The sequence below is a fragment of the Mugil cephalus genome, chromosome 17 (genome assembly GCF_022458985.1).
Source record: "Mugil cephalus isolate CIBA_MC_2020 chromosome 17, CIBA_Mcephalus_1.1, whole genome shotgun sequence".
In the NCBI taxonomy this organism is placed as follows: Eukaryota; Metazoa; Chordata; class Actinopteri; order Mugiliformes; family Mugilidae; genus Mugil; species Mugil cephalus.
The window spans coordinates 9,830,842-9,857,411 of record NC_061786.1 but is presented as its reverse complement, the minus strand read 5'-3'; the positions used below and the strand labels follow the sequence as shown (position 1 = coordinate 9,857,411).

Below are 26,570 nucleotides of genomic sequence, written 5' to 3'. Positions count from 1 at the left end.
ACAAATCAAAATGAAAAATGAGCTTTGCCAAGTCAGACTTGCGCTGAGCTTCAAGTGCTGCGGGGGCGACTGTGAAAAACAATTTTCAACCTACCTTTCCAACCTACTTCCCAAGCCCAGAAGTAGTTTCTCAGCCTGAAATACATTAACTTCTTTATTTCAGTCGGAGATTTATAGACGCAGGATGATGAAGTACCTCAGAGACAGGGCTGTTAGTGAATGAATCAGCTGTGGCCCATACGTTACAGTGCAGTGCCTCATATAAACACTGATCTGGCCTCGTCATACAAAGTGGGCCACGAGATGGTTTAAGATGTAAACAGTTGCTAAGGATCTGGGTCACTGCCTGTGTGTGTGTTTGAGGGAATGTTTGGAGGGAACAGGATCATCAGATAAATCTAGCATTTCACCGTCTATCTAAGAGACACTTGTTTCCCGGTGGGCAATTTACAGAAACAACACAGTCACCACTGGGATGATTGGAAGCGACATTTTCTAAGCCCCCGCTACAGGTTTCCTGGCACTTAAACAAAGCCACCTAACTGAATTTTCCCATATAACACACCCTCCCGCCAGTGCATTCTCATCAAAACACGAAAACTTCAAAGCACACCTAGCATTTTGCTTGGCAGTGTAATTCATTGGGTCCTGTTAACAACATGGTTTGTGTACAGCCTCAGCAGAAGTTCAGAGATCAGAGGGTTTGTAGCCTCTTTGACTGCCCTCCAGTTCTTGATACTGGCTTGAGTTTTCACAATGCTGGACTGTGTGTTGCTCGAGCTCCAGCAGTACCTCCTCTCCAACTCATCTGGGTCAGGAGGCGAGGCTGGAACTGCCGTTCACGCTGCCTGCCATGCCTTTCTGAGAACTACTATTCGCATGTTGTAATGCTGCGATGACTTCAAAGATTCGCAGCAGCAGAGCGCCAAGGAATACATCTTCAGTGCGCTGGAAGTGTTGCAGGGTCGTTTTCGTGCACCGTGTAAATTCTTGGCCATCACTGTGATGTGTAATTTCCTCTGATGCAATGATGTTTGACTCTAATTGTTTTCCATACATGTGAAATAAATAATAATGAGTGAAAGCGGACAGTTCCAGTGACTTTATATCTTAGTTGGAGGCCTCCTTTGCTATCAGAAACTGATGCTTTGATCAAGTGTTTGGACTGAGACTGAGCCGTTTCTCTTTGAATATAATTACTGAGCACATGTTCTGAACATGGGGTAGTGCATGGCCTGTGCTAAACCTATACAAGTTGTACACTGTAGGGAAATTAGTCTTTTATTTGGACATGTATTCGTACACCATGGATGTTTATTTTCCTGAGTCAGATCTGATGATAGCATGGTGATGTCCAAGTGCTAAAGCAATGGAATAGTGGAAAACAAGAAAGGATGGATTTCAGCGATCCAGACTTTCCTGTAAAAATGTCCCATCCAAAGGTCATATATCATATATTAGTGAAGATTCATCAGAAGCCCACCACTACCCAGTTCATGTGCCAGCTATCAGTCAAGATGATTGGCAAAGCTGCACATGACACCACGCAAGGAGGGATTCATCTCTGACTCACAGGCATGGGGAAAAATGAGTGAAATTAAAATTGTGGAGTTGCACGACACTGAAAAACAAAACAATGAGCCAATAGACAATGAAAAGCTTTTGTAGAGTTGTGGAGAAACATAATATAGCATGTTAATGTGGACATCTAGTTCCTGGAGAATATCTACTGGAACATTTTCCAATGATTTTTTATTTGCTTAATTTCCGTCTTGGTACCATATGCTCATTCTGCGCCTCTCTTACCATCACCACCAGCGATTTTAATTAAAACTGCATGGCCATCACTTGCTACCCAGGACTTTATTTTCCATCTGTCTGTTCGAACCATGTTCTGTGTAATCTTGGCAGAGGTCCTCCAAATCCCTTTCAAGTCACCCCGAACCAGGCGGGGGTAATGGTTCCTCCTTGAGCCGCGGGGGCCTTGAAGTTCCTAATGATGACATCAAACGTGTAAAGCAAGTCGGGCTTGCCCGCCATGCCCCCTGAACCGCAGTCGGAGAGGGTAGCAGTGAGCTCATGCTGGGAGGAAGTCACCTTGCTGTTGAAAGTGAGGGAGGCAGAACGCACAACATCTGGCTGAGCCTGGGAAGTGAGCAGGATGCTTTCAGGCCAAGTGTCACTGTTAACAATGGAAACCCCTGTAGAATGGAAGGTGTAACTGGGTTTGCCACCTCCTGTCCAACCTTGATACGAGCACCTTTTATTCCCTTGTCACGTGATATCCCCAGGAAGGTTCAGCATCTGGGTCAGCAGCTGCCAGCTATAGATGCTGCCTGTTGTCTTTTTCAAAAAGATGACGTGAGGAACCATTATCAAATATTTGTCTCCCCTTTCCCCCTTCTCATTTAGTCGTCCTGTTCCCTTGGCAGCAGGAATGCGGTTTGTACTCTGTGAATAAAGAAGCATGCAGGGGCTTGTACTTCAACTAGCACAGCTGGGACAGGGCGTGTGTGCTTTTGTTTGGACACACAATGTGTGGACACATATACATTTTTGCGTAGCATGCACACATGTGTTTATTTGTCTGACTGTTGTTGTGCGTCTGCCCATCGACTAAGGTGATTCAGTGTGCAAATACGTACTTAAAAGCACACATAATGAATGTTACTGCATGGCTTATGTCCTGATTTGGAATTTGATTACAGCCTCGATTAACTTACAGGGACGCAGGTGTGTTTTCTTCTGATCTATCCGGCACGGTTCATCTTTGTCTTGCTCTGCCGACTGTCTGTCAGAGCAGATCAGTGGGATCCAGATGTTTTATGCAGGCCTAAATCCCAGCAGTCCTTAATCAGTTCTAGACTCCCAGAGCCCAGGTAGACCTGTCTGTCTGTCTGAGAGGCGCTCGCCTCCCCCAGGTCACTCAAATGAGCTCAGCTTCCAGGTCGTGCAACTCATGACCCAACCTGGAAAAATACATGCCCCAGCTGAGATTTGTCCATCAACCCTAGTTTTAATACTTCCTCCAATCCAGTGCAACAGTACGTTTACATGCACATGTAAAAACACGTTGGAGTTCTCCTTATCTGATCAAGACACCCAGATAATCCCTTTGAAAATTGATTTTCTTTCTCTTTGTCGGCATGTATACACTCAGTTGGACTTTGAACTGGACAATGCGTGTGCAGATGCGCCACAACTGCTGGCGTACGACCCCAGAACAAAAACATTCAAGAAAGACGGTCGGAGAAGAAGAAAGTAAACAGACCCTGTAGAAGAACCACCTGCTGCATGAACAACTCTTATTTATTATATGACGCAATAGGTCGACTGGAAAGGGGGCCGTATTAAGCCGCAGACAAGACACATATCGCCACCTAGTGTGGAGGAGGACATGTTCCTGTCAGTCTGTCGATTTTCTCTGTTGCATGTGAACTGGGACAAGGACCGCATAGTTCATAATCTAGTCAAGCAGGCACAATGGGTGATGGAAAGATTTTGTAGTTTAATCACACACTTCCAGCCACACAAACTGGAGCCTGTGAGACTTATTCCCTTTGGTTGCCTGATTATTTTTTGTTAATCAGTGGTGAATAATCTCCTCTTGCAAACTGTCTTTAATGTCCAAAACAATCTTTCATTAATTAGTGGGGGTCGGGGTGCTCTGACTTATAACAGATGTGAGTTGAGAAACCCTATGCGCTTAAAGAATGATATGGTATTATTAATTTCATTAAAACACAATTACTTCCAAATCGTTGTGACTCCTCTATATAATCAATTAAGCAAAGCCATGACCTAGGCATCACGTTTGTCTCTCAGGAATTTTATTTTCTTCTGCACACAGTTACTTAGCTTAAATGGATTTCACGGTGATGCACACACATTGCCGATGGGTGTTTCTTTGTGAGTGTTTATGTGCAGGACATTAGGTTTAGGGTGAAGTCATGTGTTTATGGTCTTGTGATGATGTGAATGACAGGACCCAAGTGAGACGGGGACCCGCTGACTCCTCCCCTCAGCAGACCGGGACCTCCCGCACTGTGAAACGTTATCCATCATCCTCTGGGCCCATAACCTCCAACGCTCTACCCAGTGGCAACGGCTACGCTAATGGCCACGGCAACGAGCAAAGGAACTCGTACGGACACAGGAATGGGCACAGCAACGCGCACTCCTTCAACACTCACAGGCCTACCGGTGACAGTCAGCTGCACGGACAGTTCAACAATGCGCTGTCGCCTGCAGGTAAGAACAAAAACGTATCATTTGTGCACTGTGAAGTAAATACATGAACTGGTATCTGCATGTATCATTCCCACTCTGCCTAGCCACATCATAACAAACAAAATCCATTCTGGCGCAGCTCACAGTGGCTTTAGTACACACACATCCTGCGGTGTCATTGTTAAGTGGAACGTTAACCACAAGAAAAAAAAAAAAAAATCACAACTGGCAGCATCCCAGGCAGCACTTCCCTTCTCCCACTGTCCACCAACCTCACCCCCTCTGCGGTCTGCATCACACTCACAGACGTTTCATATTAAAGCTGCATTCATTGTGCGACCATGTTCACTTACATGCTTTTGGGAATGTGCTGCCACCTCTCCGACCAGACAGCATCCAAACCCCCTTACCCACAACAAAAGAAATACGAACTCGCAAATTTCTGCTCTCCTCCCACTACTTTTTCATTTTCCTCTGATCCATTATCCAGCGTACTCAGCTGCCTGCCGCTTTAGCTCCTCCTGTTGTTTAGTCCTGTACCAGGGCAACGGCTGTTGAACAGCTTCCCACCATTACACAATGTTCACTTGCACTTAACTCTCTTTGTCTCCTTCACGCATACACACATCTAGAACACCTTCTCCCAAAGATAAAGGGCTTGGATGCGAGCCTGACACCTAATAGTGTTCTCTTTCCCATTTGTTGGCCTGTGGCACATCGCTCGCTCAGCTGCAGCGTGCCACTGGCCGCCCGTCAGCACACACCCTCGCACGCTTATAAACCTCCCTTTGCATAGATGTGGAGTGTGTCACAGTGAAGCTGAAGGAGGAAGGATGCAGCTCGCTTCCAGCTTGCCTCTGCTGCTGCTCCTCCTCAGCCAGGTGTGTGTGTGTCTTCCAGGGGCCAACCTCACCTCTAACCTGGACCGCATCAAGATCATCTTCACGCCCATGGTCTGCCGCAGGGTGTGCAGTGGCGGGCGCTGCTACAACAGCTGTGAGAAGGGGGACGTCACCACTGTCTACAGCGAGACGTCGCACCAGCAGCAGCAGCAGCTGCAGCAACAGCAGCAGCAGCAGCAGAAGAACCAGGGCTTCCGACTCTGTGAGTGTTGACCCAAGGCCCTCTGATTGCCGTTAATAACGATCACTCTTCTACTGCTTTCTCTTCTCTCTCTTGTCCCTTAATTTCTCTCCTCTCCTGTCTCCTCAGTGGCTCTTTGGCATACTTTCTGGTTCTCACACGCTTTCCCCGTGTCTTCATTCTCCTTTTTCTGGACTGAGCTTGTCAGAATGGGCTCCCGGTGGCATGCTGTCCGTTCTGAATACCAAGCTCAGGGAAGAGGCCGAGTGGTGCCGTTTAAAGCCGAGGAGCTATGCTCAAAAACTCTCCCTGTCAAAGAGAAAGAGAGACCGGGGAAGCAGGAGGGACGGGGGGCAGAGCAGATTAAAAGCGGGCTCTGAAAAAAGGGGGCTAATCTCCCCTCGTACACACACACGTGGAGCTTGTGGTCCCACGCTCCCAACACTTAGCCCCGTCTCTTTGCGGTTTACACCTCGCGGCTGGCCCCGCCGTTAACCATTTAACATGCTCCCTGGGAGAGCAGGAGCGGATGAAAGAGGAGAGGGAGAGGCAGAAAGAGAGAAAGAGTAGCAGCATGAACAGGATTTTATAGGGATTACATTAAACCTGCCATTTATCCGGGGGGCTTTGCTCCAAATTCACACAGGAGTGTCCACGGGAAAGGAGGGGGCGGTCAATGCCAAGGGGAAGGTCGCACCCCTGAAGGTTTCTTAGTGTTTTCATCAGTCGTAAGAGTCCGACTAAGACTCAGACTAATTAATACTTGTGAGTCAGAGGTGAAGGGTGCACATACCACACACATGCATGTACAAGACCTCTGCAGTTACAGCTCACATGGAGCAAACCCCTTACCGACATGCACTAGGCCGTCCCGGGGAGGACCCAGCTGACTTATGAATATATAAACAGGTTGATGGTGCAGATTTATGTGCCCATTAATGGGGTTTTGGAACGTGGCGTTGATATTCCAAACACTTGAGCGTCCTGGCAGAGGCCGTCCACAAGATTACATTCCTGGCACCTCCGCGTCTTCCTCAGAGATTTGTTTTTATGCCCCACTTTTATTCTCTAGAAATCTCCCTTCATTATGCAAAAGCATGTGTTAAAGAGCACGTTAAAAGGAGATTGCTTTCCATGTAGGCTTGCATCCTGTTATTGCCTGGGTGTGCGTGTTCGTCCAAGAATGTCAAGTGGACAGCAAACAGTTATCTCATGCCGCTGTTATGTTGCCTACACGGCGCAGTAAAATCTTGCCTAGATAATTATAACAGGCTCTCTCGATACACGCCCTGCGTACGACACTTACTTTAAAGCCTAATATTAGAGTCGGTAGAAGTCTGTTTATTGAGTGAGAAGTGTGTGTTCGTCTGTTGGGCTGTTAGAGGCTGTTAAATGGTCAGACAGATAGGCAGACAGGGAGCGCGGTGTGCAGTCGACAGAAGGATGTTGTCTAAGAATAGTTCCTGCCCCATGCTGGTGTGGGACCGGACTGACACAGACCAGTGCAGACATGCAACCCACGTTGAGAGGTTTTAATAGCCTCTTTGAGTTGATAATTTAGCCAGCATGTCAAATCACAGGAGGCCTTCCTGTGTGTCTGGACACCAACACTGGCCGTCTTTTCCCCTCAAGTTGTTCTCTTCTCTGTCTCATTTCTGTTTCCAATCTAGTCTGTTAACATTCTCCTCTCCTAATCCCTTTCGTTCCCTATCTGTTACTCTACTATTCTTATTTCGTCCCTCCCTTTCTTCCTCTTCCATTCTCACTGTTGTTAATGCTGTTTGACAAGGAGCTCATTCCCTACATACCATCGAGACGGCCCAGCGTCTCTGTTCTCTGTTTGTGCCCGGTCAGTGTGTTACAGTCTGCCTCAGCGAGACAGTGAGCATGCAGCTTCCAGCTTGCTTCCATGACTAGCATCCTTTTTCAATACGTAGTACGCGCGCCATTCAGATCCCTAACTGTTAAACGGTCTGTTGTATTTGTGGTGTGCGGTAGTGCTGATCCAAAAGCTCTTTAATTCGCCTTTTGTGCCCCAGAAGACTTCTTTATTCGTCACAGTTAGATACTTCTTTCTTCCCATTTGATAGTCTTTGATGTTTTGAGTTAGGAGAGGTCAGGTCAGAATCTGTAGATGGGAGCAGGCCCAGGTATGTAGGGTGCTGGGCTGGCACCCATCCCTTATGCCAAAAAGATAAGGGCAATGAAAGGTCTGTGAAAGCAGTACTGTCAAACACCATCTGGCCACCGCTGGCCTTTCCTCTTTTTCTCTCCACGGTAAATTGCAAACTATAAATCAAATTGCAGACAGAGCACGTTTCTGGGATCCGATTTTGCTCGCGCGGCCGCGAGCCAGTCGCTCCCCTTTGAAACTTTGAACGGGTTTTGATAGTTTGGGAAGTTTTGCCTCCCCGCTGCCAGTGCTCATACGGATATCCATGCACTTGCTGTTTTCATAAATTACTCCCGGATGATTCATACATCATCACTCATCACCGTTCACGGGGGTATGTAATTACTGAAGTGGGGCCAAAAATGTCAGTGAAGGAGGCGCAGAATGACAGGCAGTGCCACAGCTCTGCCTTCGGGACAGAGTTTCAGACTTTATAAATGTGGAATGAGGTGTCTGGTAGTGCCAAAGTAGAGAACAGCATGGTCATTGGTAACTGTTTGCAAACAAAGCCTGTCTGCAGGGCTCTTTGCACATGCCCTTCCAATTAGGACTACCCCTTCTGTTTCTTATTACCAGATCCTCGTGTGTGTGAGGACGCATGATGCCGTTCAATTAAATGTGGTGTGTTGTGTATCCTAAAGTATTTCTCACTCATGATTTCTTTTTAATTTCTTACCTCCGACACACCCTCTCCCCCCCTCTCTCCTCTTCCATGCTGCAGTCTTCTGTCAGATCCCCTGCCTGAATGGAGGCCGGTGCATCGGCAGGGACATGTGCTGGTGTCCGTCAAACTCGACGGGAAAGTTTTGCCACCTGCCGGTCCCGCCCCCCGCCAGGCCCACCCCCCACAGCCACAGGGATGCAAGCCACCAGGGACCGAAATCTCCGTCCCACACCATGTACACTCTGCCGCTGTCGAATCAGCAAGGTAATCACGCTGCCATTGTCAAAATTCATCTGCATCTACAAAGTATGTGTCCTATGAGCTTGGCGGATTTAGCCAGTGCCCTTGAGACTTTTCTTTGGACATCATCTGAGAACTGAAGACGCCCTCTTGTCACTTCCACTTGTCGAGTTCACACTCCACGCCGCACAGTTATTAGGCAACCATAGCTTGTTCAGCTGTGGCTTCACTAGCTCCTCCTTTCTTCAAAAGTCAGCGCTATCAGTTACTTAGCTCCACTCAGAGCGCACAAATCTACTGCTCGATTGTTCATTCTTCTTGATTTTCAGCAAACACTAGAGGGCTCTGTCTGTGTCGGGCTCATGCTCTATTTTGGGCCGAGCAGCTCAGTGGATCTCCTTGTGATGTTAACACAATGCTGATTTTATCAAACGCGAGTGGATATGAGAAACAGAGCGGGGTAACATCATGAGTTTGCTTGGAAGGATTTGCTTATTTTACAACTCTCCTGGTGTTTTATTTCCTCCCCGTGTCTCGCTCAGTATCTCCCTCTGTAGAACAGTAAGTAGAAGCAGAAGGTCTGTCTAATTAAATCACCCTCAAAATATTCCATCCTCCATTTGGAAATAAATTACATGACTAATCATAATTAAATGACGTGAGTCCGGTGTCTGTGTTGTTATGTCACAGCAAAGAAATGACCCGTCCTGTTTTTGTGCTTCAGAAATTTGATGGAGGCAGTTTCATGCCCAGGACTCTTGATAAGGTCTGCTTCTTCTCCTTGCGCTGCCTGTCTGCAAGACTATGATTCATGACAGTGGGTCAGGATTCTGGGAAAAAACCCTGGCACTCCCTGAAGATAGATGCTTCCCCTCTGTCAGAAGGACAAAAGAGCTCATTCTCCACATTGCAACATCCTCTCAGCTCTTCAGCAAATCTGTTTCTGGTCCTCAGTATGATTTGATTTAAACCAGAAAATCCAAAACTCATTGTGTTGTTGTTGTTTTGTAGTATCTTAATAGCGTCTTCACTGCCGGGAACTCCCAACATACTCCAGCTTTCATAACTTGGTGATGAAGCAAGTGTTTGTGGAATAAGTTTGTATAAGATGCTGGCTCGGAAATAGCAGAATGTATATATACGGCTTTTATCCCTTGGCTAACGATGCTTCCACTTACATTATTAAAAATCTGAAACTTCATACTATCCAGTGTATGGTATAAACTCTGGATCTCTCCGTCTGCAGCATCTCTCCACCCGTCCTTGGTGAACGTCCACATTCAACACCCTCCAGATGCCGAGGTTCAGGTCCACCAAGTGGCCAGAGTCCAGCCGGGGCAGAGAGCAGCCAGCACAGAGGGGGCCCACTCAGTCCAGCAGCGCTCCCAGCCTGGCAACGGACATGAACACACCAGTGAGCACAGCAGCAGACACCCTCATGCCGCCGGGAATGGAAACGGCCATCACCACGCCACGACGCACATCCGTCAGAACGGACACATCGGAAGATGCTTTCAGGAAACAGTCGATGGACAGGTATTACGTTAAGTCATTAGAGTCCAGTGTGTGCGCTGTCATCACTGTGTGATCGAAGCCACCTGGAGGATCAGGGCCGAGGCGTTGAAACCAGTGGGAAAAGGGGTTCTCACCACAGGTGCCATTATGCTCACAACCCTTCGCCTTCTCTGATAGCTTCTGTCTCAACAGGAAGTGAGCCTGTGGGAATGATTTATGCAGTGTCTAGGATTTATGAGCTCTGGCCAAACTGGTCATCTCATGTTCCACTGGCTTCCCAGTAAAGGCATGTTATGAGTTAGGATGAATTCAGAGGCTAGAATGAAAATCCTGCCCATTAGGTCCGGTCTGTGGCACAAAGGGGGACAATTTTCATGGTCTGTCTTCACACAGTGAGGCGCATACTGCAGATTTACTTTACGTGAAGTATTTGCTGTCACTGCCGTCTTTCAAGAGAAGCTAGGGAAGGGGTGGACTAAAGGGGACTATGTCAAATGATGTTTTTGAACAGAAAAATGCATCCCCCCACATGTCACATAAAAACCGCACAACAAATAAAAAAAGAAACACAAAGCATGACTAAAGACCTTTCTTTTGCCCTTTGAGCAAAAAGTGCGTGCATATCATTTTTGCAGCCCCGAGAGACATCCCCAGACCCACCGCTAGTTTGTCCAAACGTGCGCGGTGTTTTTGTTACCAGTCGTGTTTGTCCTGCTTTGTTTGTCCTGCTTTGTTTTTCCTGCGGTAATCCAAGGCACCAACGAGAAATACACCACACTCTTGAAGGAATGGGCTTGGGCAACAACTGGGCATTTGCAGTTAAACTTTGACATTTAGAACAGAGCTAAAGGCGTTTAAAGCCACGGTAGTGCGAAGTGTGCGTGAAGTGTCTGGAGCTGAAATTCAAAAGACACATTCTGGGGACACTTATATTAACCTGTCAAAACGTGGTATGATATGGGACCTTTGTGCAGCATTGCGTGAGCTTGGCTACCTGAGGGCTAATGCGGTGTCTGTTTGCTTGGCTGTGTCACTGCAGTCATTTGTCCAGCAACTCAATGACTCAACATAACAACATATTTTTTTCCCCAGCATCATTTCTTCGACAAGTTTGCTTGACTTTCCAAATTCTCCGCTTGAAAAGAGAATTTGAAATTAAACAGTGTCGTCGTGATGTCAAGAAGAACACAACTGCAGCACAATGGGAACACAAATAAGCTCTAGACTGCAGTTTTCCCTCTGCCTCTGCCAGAAATCCAGCGTTTCCAGACAAAAAATTAAAAACTAAATCTCCACCGGCCAAAAACCCAATAAGTGTGTTTTGATAGGAATCTTCCTTCACAATTAACCACGTGCCATAATGAGGCACGCCATGGGCTTCATAGCCGATCTTAGGACTCAGTGTTTATGCCCTCTGCTGACTAAACGGTCTCAGATGTGTCTGGATCTCTCTGTCCCAGATAGGTATACACGTGCAATCTGACATAAACACTCTTACACCCTTCCCAGTGCGCACACACTTTGCACATAAACAAGCACGCAAGCACAAACATGTAACATTCATCCGCGAACGTGTTTCAGAGATTCAACACAGATGTGTGTTATTGCAGTGTGGCAAGCCTCTGCCAGGGCTCACCAAGCAGGAGGATTGCTGTGGAAGTGTTGGTGCCTCCTGGGGTCTGAACAAGTGCCAGAAGTGTCCAACCAAACCAGGTAAGCACTCCTGAATAAAGCCATACACATTCCATTACATACGTAAACACAATGTGACTCTACATTTGATATAGATGCAGATCATGGTGTTCATGTTCTGCTTTGATATTCTGGCCTATCAGTACCGATCACTGATGATGATCAGCACATAACAGTCTTCATTAGGTCTATAAAATCCTTGCAGCCAGTTGTAAAAGCTGTTTTGGCTTCCATTAAAACCAAACCTGGAAGCAAATGAAAACACATTTAGCATGAAGATGGGAGCCTGACAGGCGTGCCACCCACCCTGCGGCCAGAGAGAGCCAACGCGGCCTTGGAAGAGTGAGGAAATGAACAACCGCGGGTTCTGTTGCTACCCAACTGGAGCTGCGGTAGGTTCGAGCAGCAGGGTGGGTGGTGACACCGTCCACCGTCGACGGAGACTTTCACTTCGCCTGACAGCTTCGTGTGTTGTTTGGAGGGTGTAACTTTGTCCCTCGCGTCGGTGTGGGCCTCGTGGGGGCGGTGAGCACTCGCAGGAAAGGTGGCACATGGGAGTTATTTCCCCGACGTTCTTTGTAATGCTACAGCCGTGCCCGCGGATGCCAGGTGGCTGTCAGATTGCCTTTATTACATTTAATGTCTGACTAAAACTTAATCGGGAGCAGACATCGGCCCTCTCCGACTTCTCCATCAATAATAGATGTCAATCCATTCCTTTTCCCTCCCACTCTATCTCTCCTGCATGCCAGATTCCTGCTCTTCCTAAGCTCCCGGCATGATCTCTTTTTGGCTCCCAGATGTTTTCTTCTGCTCCCTCTTTTGAAGTTTGGGGAAGAAACGGAGCAAATGCCGCCCTTGTTCATTTTTGTGGCAGTTTTTTTTTTTTTTTTTTTTTTAGGAGGGGAGGGTGGGGGCGGCATACTGTAAGGCCAGGGTCACACACAGCAAGAAAGGGAAGGACGCAGGGAATGATAGAGAGGAAAAATGAAGTCACGTACTGTGTCCCAGAAGTCTTGGAGGGAAGCTTAATAAGAGGAATACTTTGAATTCCTCCAGAGTGTTATTGTTCACCCCAAGTTTAGACACTTGGCTTCACCTTTAAGCAACATTCTTCTCTGACTGGCCTAGGTAGATGCTTTGTTATGTGTTTGACAGGAATAATATTCAGCCCGGAGACAGCAGCCCCTGAAAAATGACATTTCTCTTTTAATTTCACGGCGAATGAGTCAGTTGTCAGCTCGCAGTGTGGAGAGAGGTCATGAAGCTGTCCCCTGCGTGTCTTATTGAGTATGTGATAATGATGTCATTAAAGCCCAGTTTGTTTTTTGGCTTGCAATGCTACCACTGGTCAATTTATAGCTGGTTGCAAAATACACTGTTGACTGAGGGCAAGGCTCGCTGCTTCATTTTTTATAGAGGATGCCAGTTAGACCGCAATTTAATGGGGCTCTTTTGCAGACAGGATTTTGGTTTTTGCTTCCTGCCTCCACATCGCTGTCAGGGTATTTGCATCAGCCACACTTTATGCGGTGATATAGGGTCACAATGAATCGCTGCTGTTGCAGTCTGGCCGTGGCTCAAGTCTGTGGACGTGCAGTATACGCATGTTAGTGCAGCTGTTGATATTATATAGCTGGCCCTTATTTATTATTGCACACAGAGGATGTTGTGTCACTGTTGTGGCAGTAAGGAGTTAAGAAGAGCTGACGTTATGGAGGCATGAACGCCTGTGTGTCCTGTCCCAGTGGAAAGCTGAAGCCTCGATGGAGCAGGTACCTTTAAAGATCACATGCTGAGGATTCCTGGCCTGAAATGAAATCCAGATCAAGCAGAACAGGGGATGAGGCTTGGATTTCACATCCATTCATTCCATCTGAAACCAATCCAAAGGAGCTCAAAGGTGTCCTGGAGTATAAGTACTAACCTTTTGAGTAGGTCAAAATGAGAATGGGTCAAGTAGGGCATGACTTATTTTATTCAATTCATATCAGTGAAGAGACTGGATCTCCTCTGACACTAAGAGCAGTGGTGTTTGTGCATCTCTGTGGCTTTCTCCCATCAGTAAAATAATCAATTGTTGCTGAAGCCAACTAAACATTTTATGGCCTGAATCGGAGCAATAATGTAGTGTTGGCACGACTCTCTTTAACACTGCTGGCGGCCCCTCCCTCGCTACATTACACAGCTAATGGAATTTCACAATCCATTCGTCTCCCCATCTGTCATTGATGGGCAGCTTCCCGTCATCGATGCTGGGAGGCTTCCCAGGGAGCCAGATCCGAAATCCCCAGAGCCTAAAGTAACCACCACACCCACAGGAGCCTTGGCTTCTGCCATCACTACTTCCCTAGATCATCGGGGTTATCATGATGTCACTGCCCCCGCACTGTCTTTGCTCCACCCTCCATTCCACCTATATCTGTGAGAGTTGCCTGCCTGCTACTCTCCCCTCTCTCTCCTCTATGTCTGTCTGTCTGCGATGAGGACACTATTGTTCACGAGGTTTAGATCACTGAAATCAGATGAAGCAAAGGAGGGGCCACACATAGCTCCAAATTTACCAACATGAACTAATCCGTCCCCGATCCTCCCCCGAGGCATTTAAAGCGACATCCACTGCGGAGCCAAAGCCTGCAATTTTTTTTTTTTTGCTTTTTATTAGCACTGATCAAACATGACCATTTCTTTAACGACCAACAAAAGCCAGATATGCGCTGACTTTGCCTCAGAAACAGTCTGCAGCAGAACAGATGCACTGGAGCGAGTCCACAGCAGCTTCTCATTTTCATTAGATAGAGGCATCACACGTCTTTGATTTGATTCATTGATGTTGACTTAGTGACATCCCTTCACAACTAGAGCGATGGATCCCATTATCTGGGCAGCCGTGTGGCTAATCAGGACTGAACAGACCTCACCACTAAGAGAAATACATCCCAGTTGGAGGCACATGGATGTAAAAATCCTGATGCCTTTCTTAATAGGATACAAGCTAAGCTAAGCATATTTTTATTGGGAATGTGCCGTTGCATGCCTTATTTTGGAGCGAGCCCAGGTGGTTAATATTCCACAGTGAATTGGAGATTATACAGGAATGTGGATCTGTTTTAAATGTGTTTGATGCGGGTTGCACAGCACATCAGCATCTTGGAGAGGGGCGTTTAGCGAAACTTTCAGACTACAAACAGAGGTAATAAATGCATACTTTTGTGAATAGGAATGATGGAAAGTATGTTTTGAGTAAAGATTAAATGTAGCAGAAAAATGAAATAAGTTACTCATAAAAGCCCCTTCTGTTGCTGCCTCGTATACACCACGGGACGGTTCTGTTAAAACAATGTGATGCAGATATACAGAAAGAGACTGCTAATGATTGAGCGAGTACATTATCTTGTAGCTTTTACACTGGTTTCGTGTTTATATCGGTATCAGCAGGAGGATGTGGATATTAGTCCCATGTGTCCTCGCTGATTAGACTTAGCTTCACTAACAGGGACACATTATTTACAGGGCATGTGATATGGACCGTGCCAGACAAGCAAGTGCGGCTTGTTCCAAAGAGCCATTCTGTTTTGGAAGAAAATGACTACCCTTTAAGCTGTTTTCTCCAATCAAGCATTTGCTCAGAAGCCAAGATGAGATGGCTTCGCCTCGAAAGACCTGAAACCCTCTGCTGTGATTAAAGGACTGTGTGTGCTCCTGGTCTTCTCTCAGTGGCACCAGTTTGTCCTGTGGAGACACGGCAGGAAAGAAATTGCTGGAGAGGCTCCCGAGGAGCTCTTGGCTTCGGTGCTGGTTGGTTTCCTATAGAGTGGACTCCACTGGAATGGAAAGGAAGGCCGTCTCCTGTTTGGTTCCTGTGGATGGGCTCCATCCTTTCTCCCTCCCCCCCTTCTCCTGCACGTTGTCAGTATTTTTTCCCCACTCGGTTTCGTGGAGAAGCCCAACACTGAAGTTGCCTGCCTGCCTGCCTGCCTCCCTGGCAAAGCTGGTGAAGGGCCCTATGATTGATGGACCAGACCACTCAATCGTCTTAGAAGAACAGCCTGCAGGCCGGGTGGTCTACAGTGTGATTGTACCAAAATTAGCAATTTAACTTCTCTGTGCAGCTGAGGAACCCAACCGGCTCTAAACTGTCTCCCTTCTCAGCCTCCTGCCTCTTTCTCTCTCTACCTACGCTCTTACTTTGCATAAGCTGTCCTTTCATTTGAATACCCTGCAGTGCCTTTCACTGAGCTAATTTCACTTTCATATCAATAAGACATTTGTTCAAGTCCGGACGGCGCCGGTGATCAAGAAGCTTCGAGGAATTTGAATGAGACTTTCAGGTCAGGGAATTTGGGCAAATATTATTGAACAACTGTCACTGGAATGCGCAACACAATTGAATGGAGATGGACAATAAATTAGTGAGGGGCGACAAAGTCTTTTGTCAAACAGGCCTAAATGGACAGACAACAATTTGAAGGTTCTGTCCGTACCCTCAGTGGATACAGACGAATCTGGGTCTACAGTCTCCGTAACCAAGGGTGACACTAATGATGCGCAGCTTGAGCTCACTCTTGCAAGCCACTGGCTGTGTAGCTCTATATTTTCTACACAAATGATAAATGAATGAAAAAGGCATGGGAACTGGCAAGTCATTAAATCCACCAGAGGCAGCATCATTCCTCGCTTTTTGTATATTAACCAAAATTACGTGGCCATGTTGTCACTGATTTGTAATCCTGGTTCTGATTATCTTCTCCTCGAGATGAATGGTCTGGTTCCATTCAGACACAAGACTCAAACACAGTGGTTTATCTTCAGCTTTTATCTTTAGCTCTGCTTCAGAATGACAAAATCAGTGCGTTGATCAAACGACGAACACCAAAAACGTCTGTGTCTAATAATAACAGAAGGCAACCAATAATTAGGCGAGACGTTGTCAGCCCCCGTGTGCCGACTTTCAGCAGCTGCTTTTTAAAACTTACTGCAAACAACTTGCCCAAGGGAACAATAAACATCTACTCAACTGAACTCCACTAACAAGCATTTCTAGATCCAGAGCGTGCATACGGAAATGTTGAGCACTATCTGCCAAATTAGATCCTATGCGCAAATAAAGTTTTATGAACATATACTGTAAATGCGTCTGGTGCAAATGGAAGCGTGCCAGCTTTACATCACCCTTACTTAAGCGGGTTTTAAGCAGCGCAAGACTTTTGTAATGTCTCGTCGTCTCTCTTAAGCCATTTTAGCACATTTGATGCGAGCTGTCTCTCATATTCATGTGGCGGTCGTTACTGGCTGCAGACGTCTTCCCCTCCCTGCTAATAAGCTTTATTGAGAGTCCAGGACCTCCCCCACTGGGCTCCCCTTGGCATGTGTGCCCTGCTGTCACTCAGGCCAGACTTTCCCTGATCCCATCGCCGCGGGAGGACGTGCCCGCCGCCCTACCACAACAGCTCATTACTCAGAAACCTTCTAGGGGGATTATGGTTTCAAGGAGGAAGATGAGGAAGTGAGCAGACAGGAACGGGGTCGTCGCTTTGACACAGTTCCCCCCTTTTCGCTGGTCGCCCCCTTTCGTGCTGACCCAGTTCTGCCCCGTCAAACCTCAGGTACATTGACCCTGCCTGGTCGAATGGGTCTCAGCGGGAACAAAACATAACTCAGCCTCCGGGACCTCGTTCCCAGAAAACCTTCATGTGTAGCACATTCCAGACACTCCTGGGAAAATGACACAAGCTCATGACTGACCGCTGTGTCTAGAGTTCGATGCCTGGCGAGATGAAACAAAAGGTGGACCAACACTGGGTGTTCAATCTATAGTCTGTGCTGCTTTTAATGTCTGATCCCCGTAGGGATTTCAGCATCCAGATGGCCGTTTACATCATACCACAGCATCCTTTGAGTCAACACTTTGGTCAGCCTGAGATGTGGTCACAAACAATGCCACTTTTCTCCCTGTTCCAAAGCGCCTTGCCAGGGAAAGGGACGTGTTTTTCTTCGCTCGCAAGGCAGTGTTGCCATAGTTCCTTGCATGCATCACTTCTGTTTTAAACATTTCATCACTGTGGCAGCAAATTCAAAGCAATACAATTAAAATCGCTCCTTTTTATGTGTGTGTGTGTGTGCCCGTTGAGTAAATACAAAGATTGTTGCATAACATGACATTGCAAATAAAGCATAATCTGGTAATTATACAGAATAAACTGCCTAAAAATTCTTGTTCATGTTCATGAATTTAATTAGCCCCCTTGAGCAGAGAAGTAAAATGCATTGTTGTATATATGCCACCAAATGTTATTTTTCCAAGTCTTGGCAGAAGGTACGGTTTTCCTTCGTGCAAATCAGAATCGTGGCTGTCGTGATTAGAAAGCCCTTTGGAGCAAAGTTCCACCATCGCCGCTTTGAGCCGTCTTGATTTGTGACTGCAACGTGAACAGACTATAATAGCGAGAAACAGTTCCGTCATGCTAACACGCGTGTCATTATTCTTTACAGCTCTCCAAGTTGGATCATCTCCTTTTCGACGTGATATGCAGCGAAACGTGTCGCCTCGGTTTAAGTCACGGAAAGATCTGCTGCTAATAATCGCGCCGTCTCCGCTCTGAAACCATACAGAATGTATGCACATACACTAGAGCTCTTTCTCCCCACGGACGCACACATTCAAACAGACGTGCTCTTTGCCGCATGATAGCCACACTGACCTCTCTGTACACTTAATGGAGCATGCTGGGGCTGGAGCGGGGCCGAATGAGTAATGAAACCATGTTTTGAGGCCTCTGTCGCTGACAGTCTGGCCGCACCGGGGCACTAACGGACACGGCGTGTTATTTACTGCGGCACTCTCGTGAACCCCTAATGTACACACCTGAAGCACTCTCACACCATATGATTTTTATTGCTTTGGCAAAACAAGCAAAAGAGAAGTGTTGGCCAATCACTTTCCTGAGAGCCGTGCATTAATCGTCATTCCTAGCGTGCACAGTTAAAGCATTACTCTCTTGTTTAAGTAGATTTGCACTGTGGCTGATGATGAAGTTTCAGAGCTGTCACACACACTTCCTCAACGTATTTATGATATAAGCACTTCCTTCATCTCTCCCCCGGGGGTGGACGAGAGTTATAGGTAATATGATTATGGATGACGTTAGGTGTTATCATTACATTCTGCTGGGTGGCAGTGCTGTCTTATAAACGTGGTTGATGGGGATCTATTTCCATACACTCACTCAGGAGTCCCACGAGGCCGAGAAGTGGGTCGCCCCCGAGTTTTTCTCCTTGCTGAGATGTTAACATCTGCAAGTTATATGGTTTCCTTCCAAAGCTGAGCTCCTCTTCTCCCTCCGCGATGAATGCAATGCTTTGTGACAGGGGGGCACGGCGCTGTAAGATCATTTTGCTCCACTAAACTGTGCTTTCCCTTTGTGTTTGCAGCGTACACTGTGATTGCAAACGGACAAGTGGAATGTTCCAAAGGATTTAAAAGGAGGAATCTCACACACTGTCAAGGTAAGCTATGGAGAAATGCTGAAGAGGTGTATGCATTTACTACTTTTTGACTTGCATTGTAGGGTTTCACCAAATGCATATTTTATTTTTACATGTAAAAATATGGATGTGATAAAAAAAAGATACTTCCCATATGTTTCCATGCATCCACCGATCCCTGAGGGGCCTCTATAAAAGTATGACTGCTGGCCCCTATGGAAACCAGGTTAAGACTACAATTAGGCTTAGTCCGGGGTCAGAGTTCAGCAGCCACTAAGCACCTGGGGATCCTGTTTTAATTGGTCTTGGTGCCTTAAGTGGAGAACAAGACAGCAGGCTGTGATTATAGCAAATGTGGCTCTTTCCTGCAGTGATAGAAAAGCTCAACAATGGCCAGCGCACCCGTCCATTTTGCTTTGTGTCAAAGCAAAATTAGCTCATTCCCGAAAGTGTGCACTTCCTAGTTTCATCTATTGCAGAATCCCAGCGTTGACTATTTGTCAGACGGTCCATTGGTTCGAGAGGCGTCTCCCACCCACGGTGTCAACTGCATTTATATTTGTCAGTGGTGTTAGTATACAGCGGTGGAATTAATTGACACAAACAAATAATCCGTGACTGAGAGTCACGGGAAAAATGTACAGCTCGATCTGGGAACAGGACCCACCACTGACATCTGATGTTGATGCTTAAAATAACAAAATGCAGCTTTTCTGACAGCCCACTCAGAGCTATGTCACTGACTTGATTAACAGTGTCATAATCCTAGGAGCAATGCTTACTGAAGCCTATGGAGTGTAACAACACAACGGTCCAGTGGACAGCTTTGACTATGATAGACCTCATTGAGTGGTTCAGTAAGTTCAACGTGTTTTCTGTTGAAAGCAGAATTATTGGCTTCTTGGTGTTTTCAGGTAATCACTGAGCTGGAAAACATGTTTTAATAAAACAAAGACCCGCAGACAAGGACACACTTATTTTCCAATAGTGTGTCAAACCAGCCAACAAATCAGGAAATTTATCTTACTATTATTCATGCTTTTCTTTTATGATAGTTTCAAGATGTTCGCTTGCTGGTTTCTTTAGTTCCAAGAGAGCAAAGCTGACAGTTACCCTCAATATTTACTGGAGCGCTTTACAGTCTCGCTCTCATTCGGCTGCTGCTTCTTTCCCAAAAATTATTCCTAATTTCTGGTCTCGCGACAACTGCCAAGAAGGCAAAATCAACCATCTCTGGGATTTTGTCATTATGACCAGGATGTCGTCCAGCTTGCCTAGCTGCGGCTCCGTTTCCGAGCTGCTCGTGGCGCGTTTTATTGGACCAGACCGGAGCTTGTCTGTAATGGGTCTGATTTATTGCGGTTCTGCTACCAGTGTGCGCACTGACCCCTGCGGTCACTGACGTCCTCTCTAGAGTATGATAAGATGCCCCGCACTCGGCTCCCTGACTTCAGAGACGATTCCTTATCTTCGGGAGCTGCTTTTTGGAAACTAGGTCAGCTGAACTGGCTGTTTGTAACAGTGCTCTCTGCAGATGAAAGGTTCCCAGAGATGTGTGTGCGTAGGCCCTGGAGTGGGTGGTAAACTGGGGCTGGGAGCAGGTCATATTACTCATGCCACTTCAAAGAAGAGATGATGGAAGTCTTACATAACTCTTGACATTTAGGATTAAGTTAATAAAAGATACTAACAACTTTAAGACGCTGGCATTTATCATCTTGAGTGCTGCGTGGGTCAACAGGTTGAGACCCTGATACATCAGTTGGAATCTGCTCAAGAAACCTTAAATTCAGAGTTTCTAAACAATCGCATTTTTGGCCCCATACGTTATGTCTGGTTTGAGACTTCCAAAGTAGTGCTGGGGTGCTTTCTTCAGCCATAACAGGCAATACATTATAAAGAGAGAGTTGCTGCCAATTTGCATTACAGTCTTCATAAATAATTCTGCAGGGGTTTATGCGAATCTTGTTTTTCCCAGAGGTTCAGAGGAGGCAAACCCAAGTAAGTTTGCGGTATGCATTATCAGATTTATAAAACAATAACAGTTTGTGATTCATGGTGAGTTCTTAGCACGAGCGCCGTTTGTCAGTGAGAGCAGCCGAGCGTAAATTCAAAATAGATGTTGGTGGTCATGACAGGCTGTCGTGGAAGTCAGGTTCAATCCCAATCAACACACTAGCAGGCCGTAACAATAGCACTAATCTGGGACTCAACCCAACCGTGGATTAGAGACCCCATGTGATGAGGACTGAGCCCAAAGCTGACCTGAACTCTGACCAGATGCTGCTTAAACTAAACCCAAGTCGCAGCAGTACCTGCGTGCACCGTGTTGTTGTTCCAGACTGTGAGTCTCAACGGAGGCCGGCATAACATCTGTGGCCTGCTCCGGCGTCCTCACAGTGTGCGCCTCGTTCTTGCTCATCCAAACAGGTCGCTTTCGCTAACAGAAACACAGACTTGTTTACATTGTCGTAACATGGAAACTCTGTCATTGTGCTGCCAGACTTCAGAACTCCTTAGAGAGATAGAAGAATGCGAAGGCAAATGGAAAAGAAAAGGCCAAGGAGACAAAAACGAAGAAACAACAAAAGGAGCATTGAGGCATTCCCTGGACCTGCTTCAGTTTCACAGATTTCTATCAGCCCCTAACCCTTATAATCTCACTTTTTCCAGCAGGAAGCAAAACAACAAAACAAGAGCAGATTAATTAGAATTGGGGAAAATCTGCGGTGGCAGGCTGTCGGGTTCCAGTCGTCAAAGCTAATGGAAAAGACCTAATGATGTACTCTTTGTTTAACACAGTAGAACAACAAACTTTGCCTGGTCCCAGTGTGATCTCATGACTAAGCGCCTCAAATATGTCCCCCCTATGCTGCCGGCTGGCACGTCGACTTGCTATCTTGCCTCCGTTTAGCTTAGTGACCCGGGAGCTGCTGGAGCAGAAGCCAAACTCCACTGGCCGCTCCGTTGTTCCAGAGCACGGTCCAGGCCAGGCGAGAAGAGAAAAACTCTTTTTGACTTTCCCTTATTGACGTAAGCCGGGTGACCTTATTGGACGCTGTAAAGCAAAGATGCAGAGTAAAATGAAAATCTAAAACATCCTCTGGCTTCCTCTGTTGCTCTCTCGTCCTCCTTCCTCACATTAAGCTCTTTAACCTCGAGGTTTCCAGATTTTATCGCGTCCCTTTGCAAGCGTAAAAATTCAATGTGGTACATTTGAGTTCACCGTTCATTTATTCCCTCCTTTCCTCACCGTGCTCCATATTTCACAGACATCAATGAGTGCCTGTTGCCTGGGATATGCAAGAACGCCGACTGCCTCAACACCAAAGGAAGCTACAGGTGCACGTGTAAACCAGGCTTCATGTTAGACGCTGCCAGGATCCATTGTGTGTGTAAGTACATTGAAATCATCGCACGTAATTGAAGATCTTACGCGCTGCATTCGAACATAATTGATCTACTGACTTCCCTCCCAGCGGACAAGGCGGTGTCTGACCAGAAGGCGTCATGCTACCGATCCATTTCAGCGGGGACGTGCTCGCTGCCTCTCGTTAATCACATCACCAAGCAGATATGCTGCTGCAGCCGAGTGGGCAAGGCCTGGGGCGATGAGTGTGACCGCTGTCCGTTGCCGGATTCAGGTACAGTCCCAAAAAGCTGTCAGGCCACTTAATCCCGGACAGCCATCTTGTTCTCGATCTGCAGACTCAAAAAGTCCATGTCTGGTTTTACCGCATTAGCTTAAAACCTCTCCACTGGGTTAAACGCTTTTGCAGACCTAAAACGTCACATGTAATCTCATGCAAGCGCTAGCAGTGGCTGTGAAAGCACAGGCTAGGAGTATTTACCACTCACTCCAAGTGCTCTTTGCCAGGCATGTAAAGCAGTTCAAAATAACCCAGTGTGTTTGGAGTGGAAAAGGACCAAAAACATAACAGTTTTCATATTTTGGAGGCTACATAATAGTGGGAGTCAGTCTTGTGTTATCGCTCCAACCCTCAGAGAGAAACCCCACTAATAGACCGGCAAAGCTTCACAGCAGAAATGCATAGCTTAGCCAAGTGAAACATGGGAAGTAGTTGTCATCTTTTTTCTTTTTTTTTTTTTCGTGGTGATCTAATCTTCAAAGTCTCAGAGAGAAACAGGCTGGTTTTATGGAGTGTCTGTGCTGGCCAGCGATTCGTGGGGATTGTCGTAGATCAGATATCACAGGCACAGACCTCCATGGTGCTGCGCAGTCGGGACTGACACAGTACACAGACTCTGATTATTTGGGACGCTGGCTTTTGTATTGGCCTGACAAGCTGTTAGAGCCATGTTCTGAGCGGCGCAGCCAAAGCCCATTACTGGTGATTTGGTAACAGGAGCCCGTTGAGTTTTGTTCCGTATTTACTCCGATCCCTCTGATGTGGCTCCTGATCATATATAGCCCCATTTCCCTCCACTTTAAAATCGCCATTCAGTAGCCTATCACATTCACGTTTCCTGCGTTTAAACAAGCATTCGCAGCGACCACGGATCTGTCATTACTCATATCTCTATTCCAGACCCCTTTGGCGCACAGTTGCTCGTTTCAGGTCAGGTAGGGGACGCGGTGCTTCTCACTTGTAATGGATTCACCATCGCTGAGGCTTGTTGGACTCAGACACAAAGAGGTGCAGTTTCCCTCCTTTTATCCAGGCAGCCAATCCTCTATTAGCCTCTCAGTCACACACCTCTACACCAAAAGAGTTCAAAGGTCAGCCAGTATTACATGATCCTCTACTTCCCCCCCTGGCACGGCTGCGTCCATTGAGTACGCAGGTATGCCCCGATCTTTCCAAATCCCCTCGCCGGTCTCTCTGTAACAGCTGTCACTGGTCTGCAAGTAATCACCGAAATCCAATCGGCTCACTCACAGCGCACGGTAAAGCACAGCATGCTCATCATAACAGTATTACACGGATGGCTTACGGCGTGACTGTGAATATCGGACAGAAATATGAGCCGCGGTTAGTCGTGTAAGTCCCAGATCAGGATACAGAGGTGTCCCCGTCACTTACTGCTCGCCCCTGCGTTTCCTGTCCCGCAGACCACTTCAAGGAGATCTGCCCAGCCGGCCACGGATACACTTACTCGCGCTCCGACGTGCAGATCTCCCTCCGACAGCTGGAGCACGGCGAGCTGCAGAACACGGGGGTGTCGCTGGAGGAGCAGGGCCCGTCTTATCCCGAGCTCCCGTCCTCTCTGCCTTCGCTGCCGCAGCCCAGCTACCCACAAACGCCGCTGGTTCCTCGGTATCCCGACTACCGCGAGACACCACAAGCACCCCGTTCCCCCCCACAGCATCCTTCTCATCCAGCCAGCGCAACCCCTCAACAGCCAGAAGGTAAAAATAGCATGTTTGGTACATTACACATCCGCCAAGCTCATCCCTCAGCTGGTAAATGACTAATAAAGATGTTCTCTACGTATTTAGAACCGAGGCCTTGTAGTTACCCAAACATGGTACTCATTTAACCTCTTGAGTAATTTTACTACAAAACACTGCAGATAAACATCCCAGGGCAGCCGAATGATGATGATGATTTTTCAAAGGGCCCGAACATCAACCAGATGTTTCAGCCTCCAAGAATACATGCTTGATTCAACATCGCACACATTCGGAGTTTTATTTCCATCCCCCATCCATCAAGTGACCTCCTGTGAGCGTTACTGAAATGCATTACAGAAGTAATCCACATCGGCCATACGTCAAAATCCTCAGGATTTTCTGTAAATGCATCTTCTTGTTTTAAAGCTCATGAGATGCCTTGCTGGCAGCGGCAAGACATTTTGATTTATGTAAGGAGACAATTCTATAAATATTTAGGGATTTTTGTCTTCATTATCAGAGATATCTATTTCCTTGTCTCCCTTTTTATTTCTCCTTGGCCAGTATTCAGCACTACCTCTCAGATGCAGTGTTTTTTTTTTTTTTTTCTGGCCCAGAGGATAAACGTTGTTTTATTAGAAATAAAGACCTCCAGAGCTGCATAGTCAAGTGCCTACAGACTGTGTATGTTGTGCATACTTAGTAATGTTACTCGTTAACGCCAGCAGAATGTCAGCCTTCGCTACTGATAAACCTTTTCCCCTTTTTTTTTTCCTGTCTTGTGGCAGATGTGGAAATTCTGAGCCCGGTAAGTTCTCCCTCCTCGTCAGCCTCTTGGCACACGCCTTTGAAATGTTTTTCTTAGAACGATATGCTCCGGCTATCTCAGCTGGAGGGTTTGTTATGGTTATATAACTTATTCAGACCACATTTGGGTAGATACACACCTAATTAGCACAGAATTGAGGAAAAGCAGACCTTTAATATTGGGGCGAATATGATGATGAAAAATCTCATTTAGTTATTTTTTTTAACAGTGGTATTTGCTTGTTTTCTAGCCAGCTGTTGTGACTGAATCACAGCTGAAACATCCAGGTAATTTCTCTTCTTGTTTTTGCTAACATTGTGCAGAGCAATTTGTTGGACAAGAGCTGGACACTTTTGTTTAATACGTCTTGTGGCTTGATTTATCATGTCTAAGCTCAAAAGCCAGCAGCAGTTTTCGGTAAGACACGGGCTTGTAATGTGATTTCTATAAATTGCTCCCGCGCTGTGGTGGCAGTCTCGGTCCTTGTCGGCTTTGCCCCCATGCCAGTGAAAACATTGACGTTAAAGTCTGCAGGCTGACTGCATTCAATGAGGCCAGATTTATTTCAGTCACTATAATGTTTTTAGCACCGAAAGATTTTTATGTATGTAAAATGAATGACAGCTAAGGCAGCAGTGGTTGGGAAAACAAGCAGCGTCTTGTTTTAGCTGTAGAGACTTGACTCTGTGTTAGACAGATTTAGATGGTTTAACTAGACCCAGTGCCTCACGACCCACCTCATCCCTTTTAATAGAGGGCTACCCAGAATCCCCGAGCATCCGCCCAAGGCCAGAGTCAAGGGACACCATAAACACAGCCACAGGTAAGATATGCAATGTTAACGCTAGCATGAGAAATTAGCTCTGCCCAGTTCATCTTAACACCTACCTGACCAGTGGCAGGGAGATATAGGACTTCTATGCAAAAAAAAAAAAAAAAAAGCAGCACAGAACTCAGCTACTTTTGAGCTGGCAGACAGCGGCACATCTCATAAGACATTTTTGCAGGCTTACACAAAGTAAAGCTGGGAAGAGCTTCACTTGACCCCATTTCTCGGAGCCAGTCTGGCTTGAAGCTGCCGTGTGGCACGGAAGGCGAGAGGGCGTGAAACCAAGAAAGAGTGTGCCTTTTGAAAGGCTGTTCTGAGCGGAGGTAGGCCAGGTTTATGAAAAATGGAGAATGAGCAGAGGGCAGGGTGAGGGACACAGTGAAAGAACGGGTGACGGTAAGATTGAGGAACTGAGAAGAATTTACTGTAATCGTTGGGAGGAAGATGTTTTCGTCCTCAGCCAGGCACAGGGGCCAAACGTAGTGTTTCTGTTTC

At 46.6% G+C, this 26,570-nt stretch overlaps 1 protein-coding gene across 1 annotated transcript in view; it reads left to right on the top strand.

Moving 5' to 3' along the window:
* LOC125023483 (latent-transforming growth factor beta-binding protein 2-like) overlaps positions 1-26,570 on the top strand; it is an 81,355-nt gene that overhangs the window by 27,741 nt on the left and 27,044 nt on the right. The window contains exons 4-15 of the mRNA XM_047610780.1: positions 3,986-4,251; positions 5,131-5,334; positions 8,208-8,414; positions 9,637-9,926; positions 11,516-11,618; positions 19,029-19,103; positions 22,355-22,477; positions 22,562-22,726; positions 24,157-24,453; positions 25,227-25,246; positions 25,497-25,533; positions 26,001-26,069. Coding sequence (XP_047466736.1) covers positions 3,986-4,251; positions 5,131-5,334; positions 8,208-8,414; positions 9,637-9,926; positions 11,516-11,618; positions 19,029-19,103; positions 22,355-22,477; positions 22,562-22,726; positions 24,157-24,453; positions 25,227-25,246; positions 25,497-25,533; positions 26,001-26,069 — 1,856 coding nt within the window. The remainder of the gene's footprint in view (positions 1-3,985; positions 4,252-5,130; positions 5,335-8,207; positions 8,415-9,636; positions 9,927-11,515; positions 11,619-19,028; positions 19,104-22,354; positions 22,478-22,561; positions 22,727-24,156; positions 24,454-25,226; positions 25,247-25,496; positions 25,534-26,000; positions 26,070-26,570) is intronic.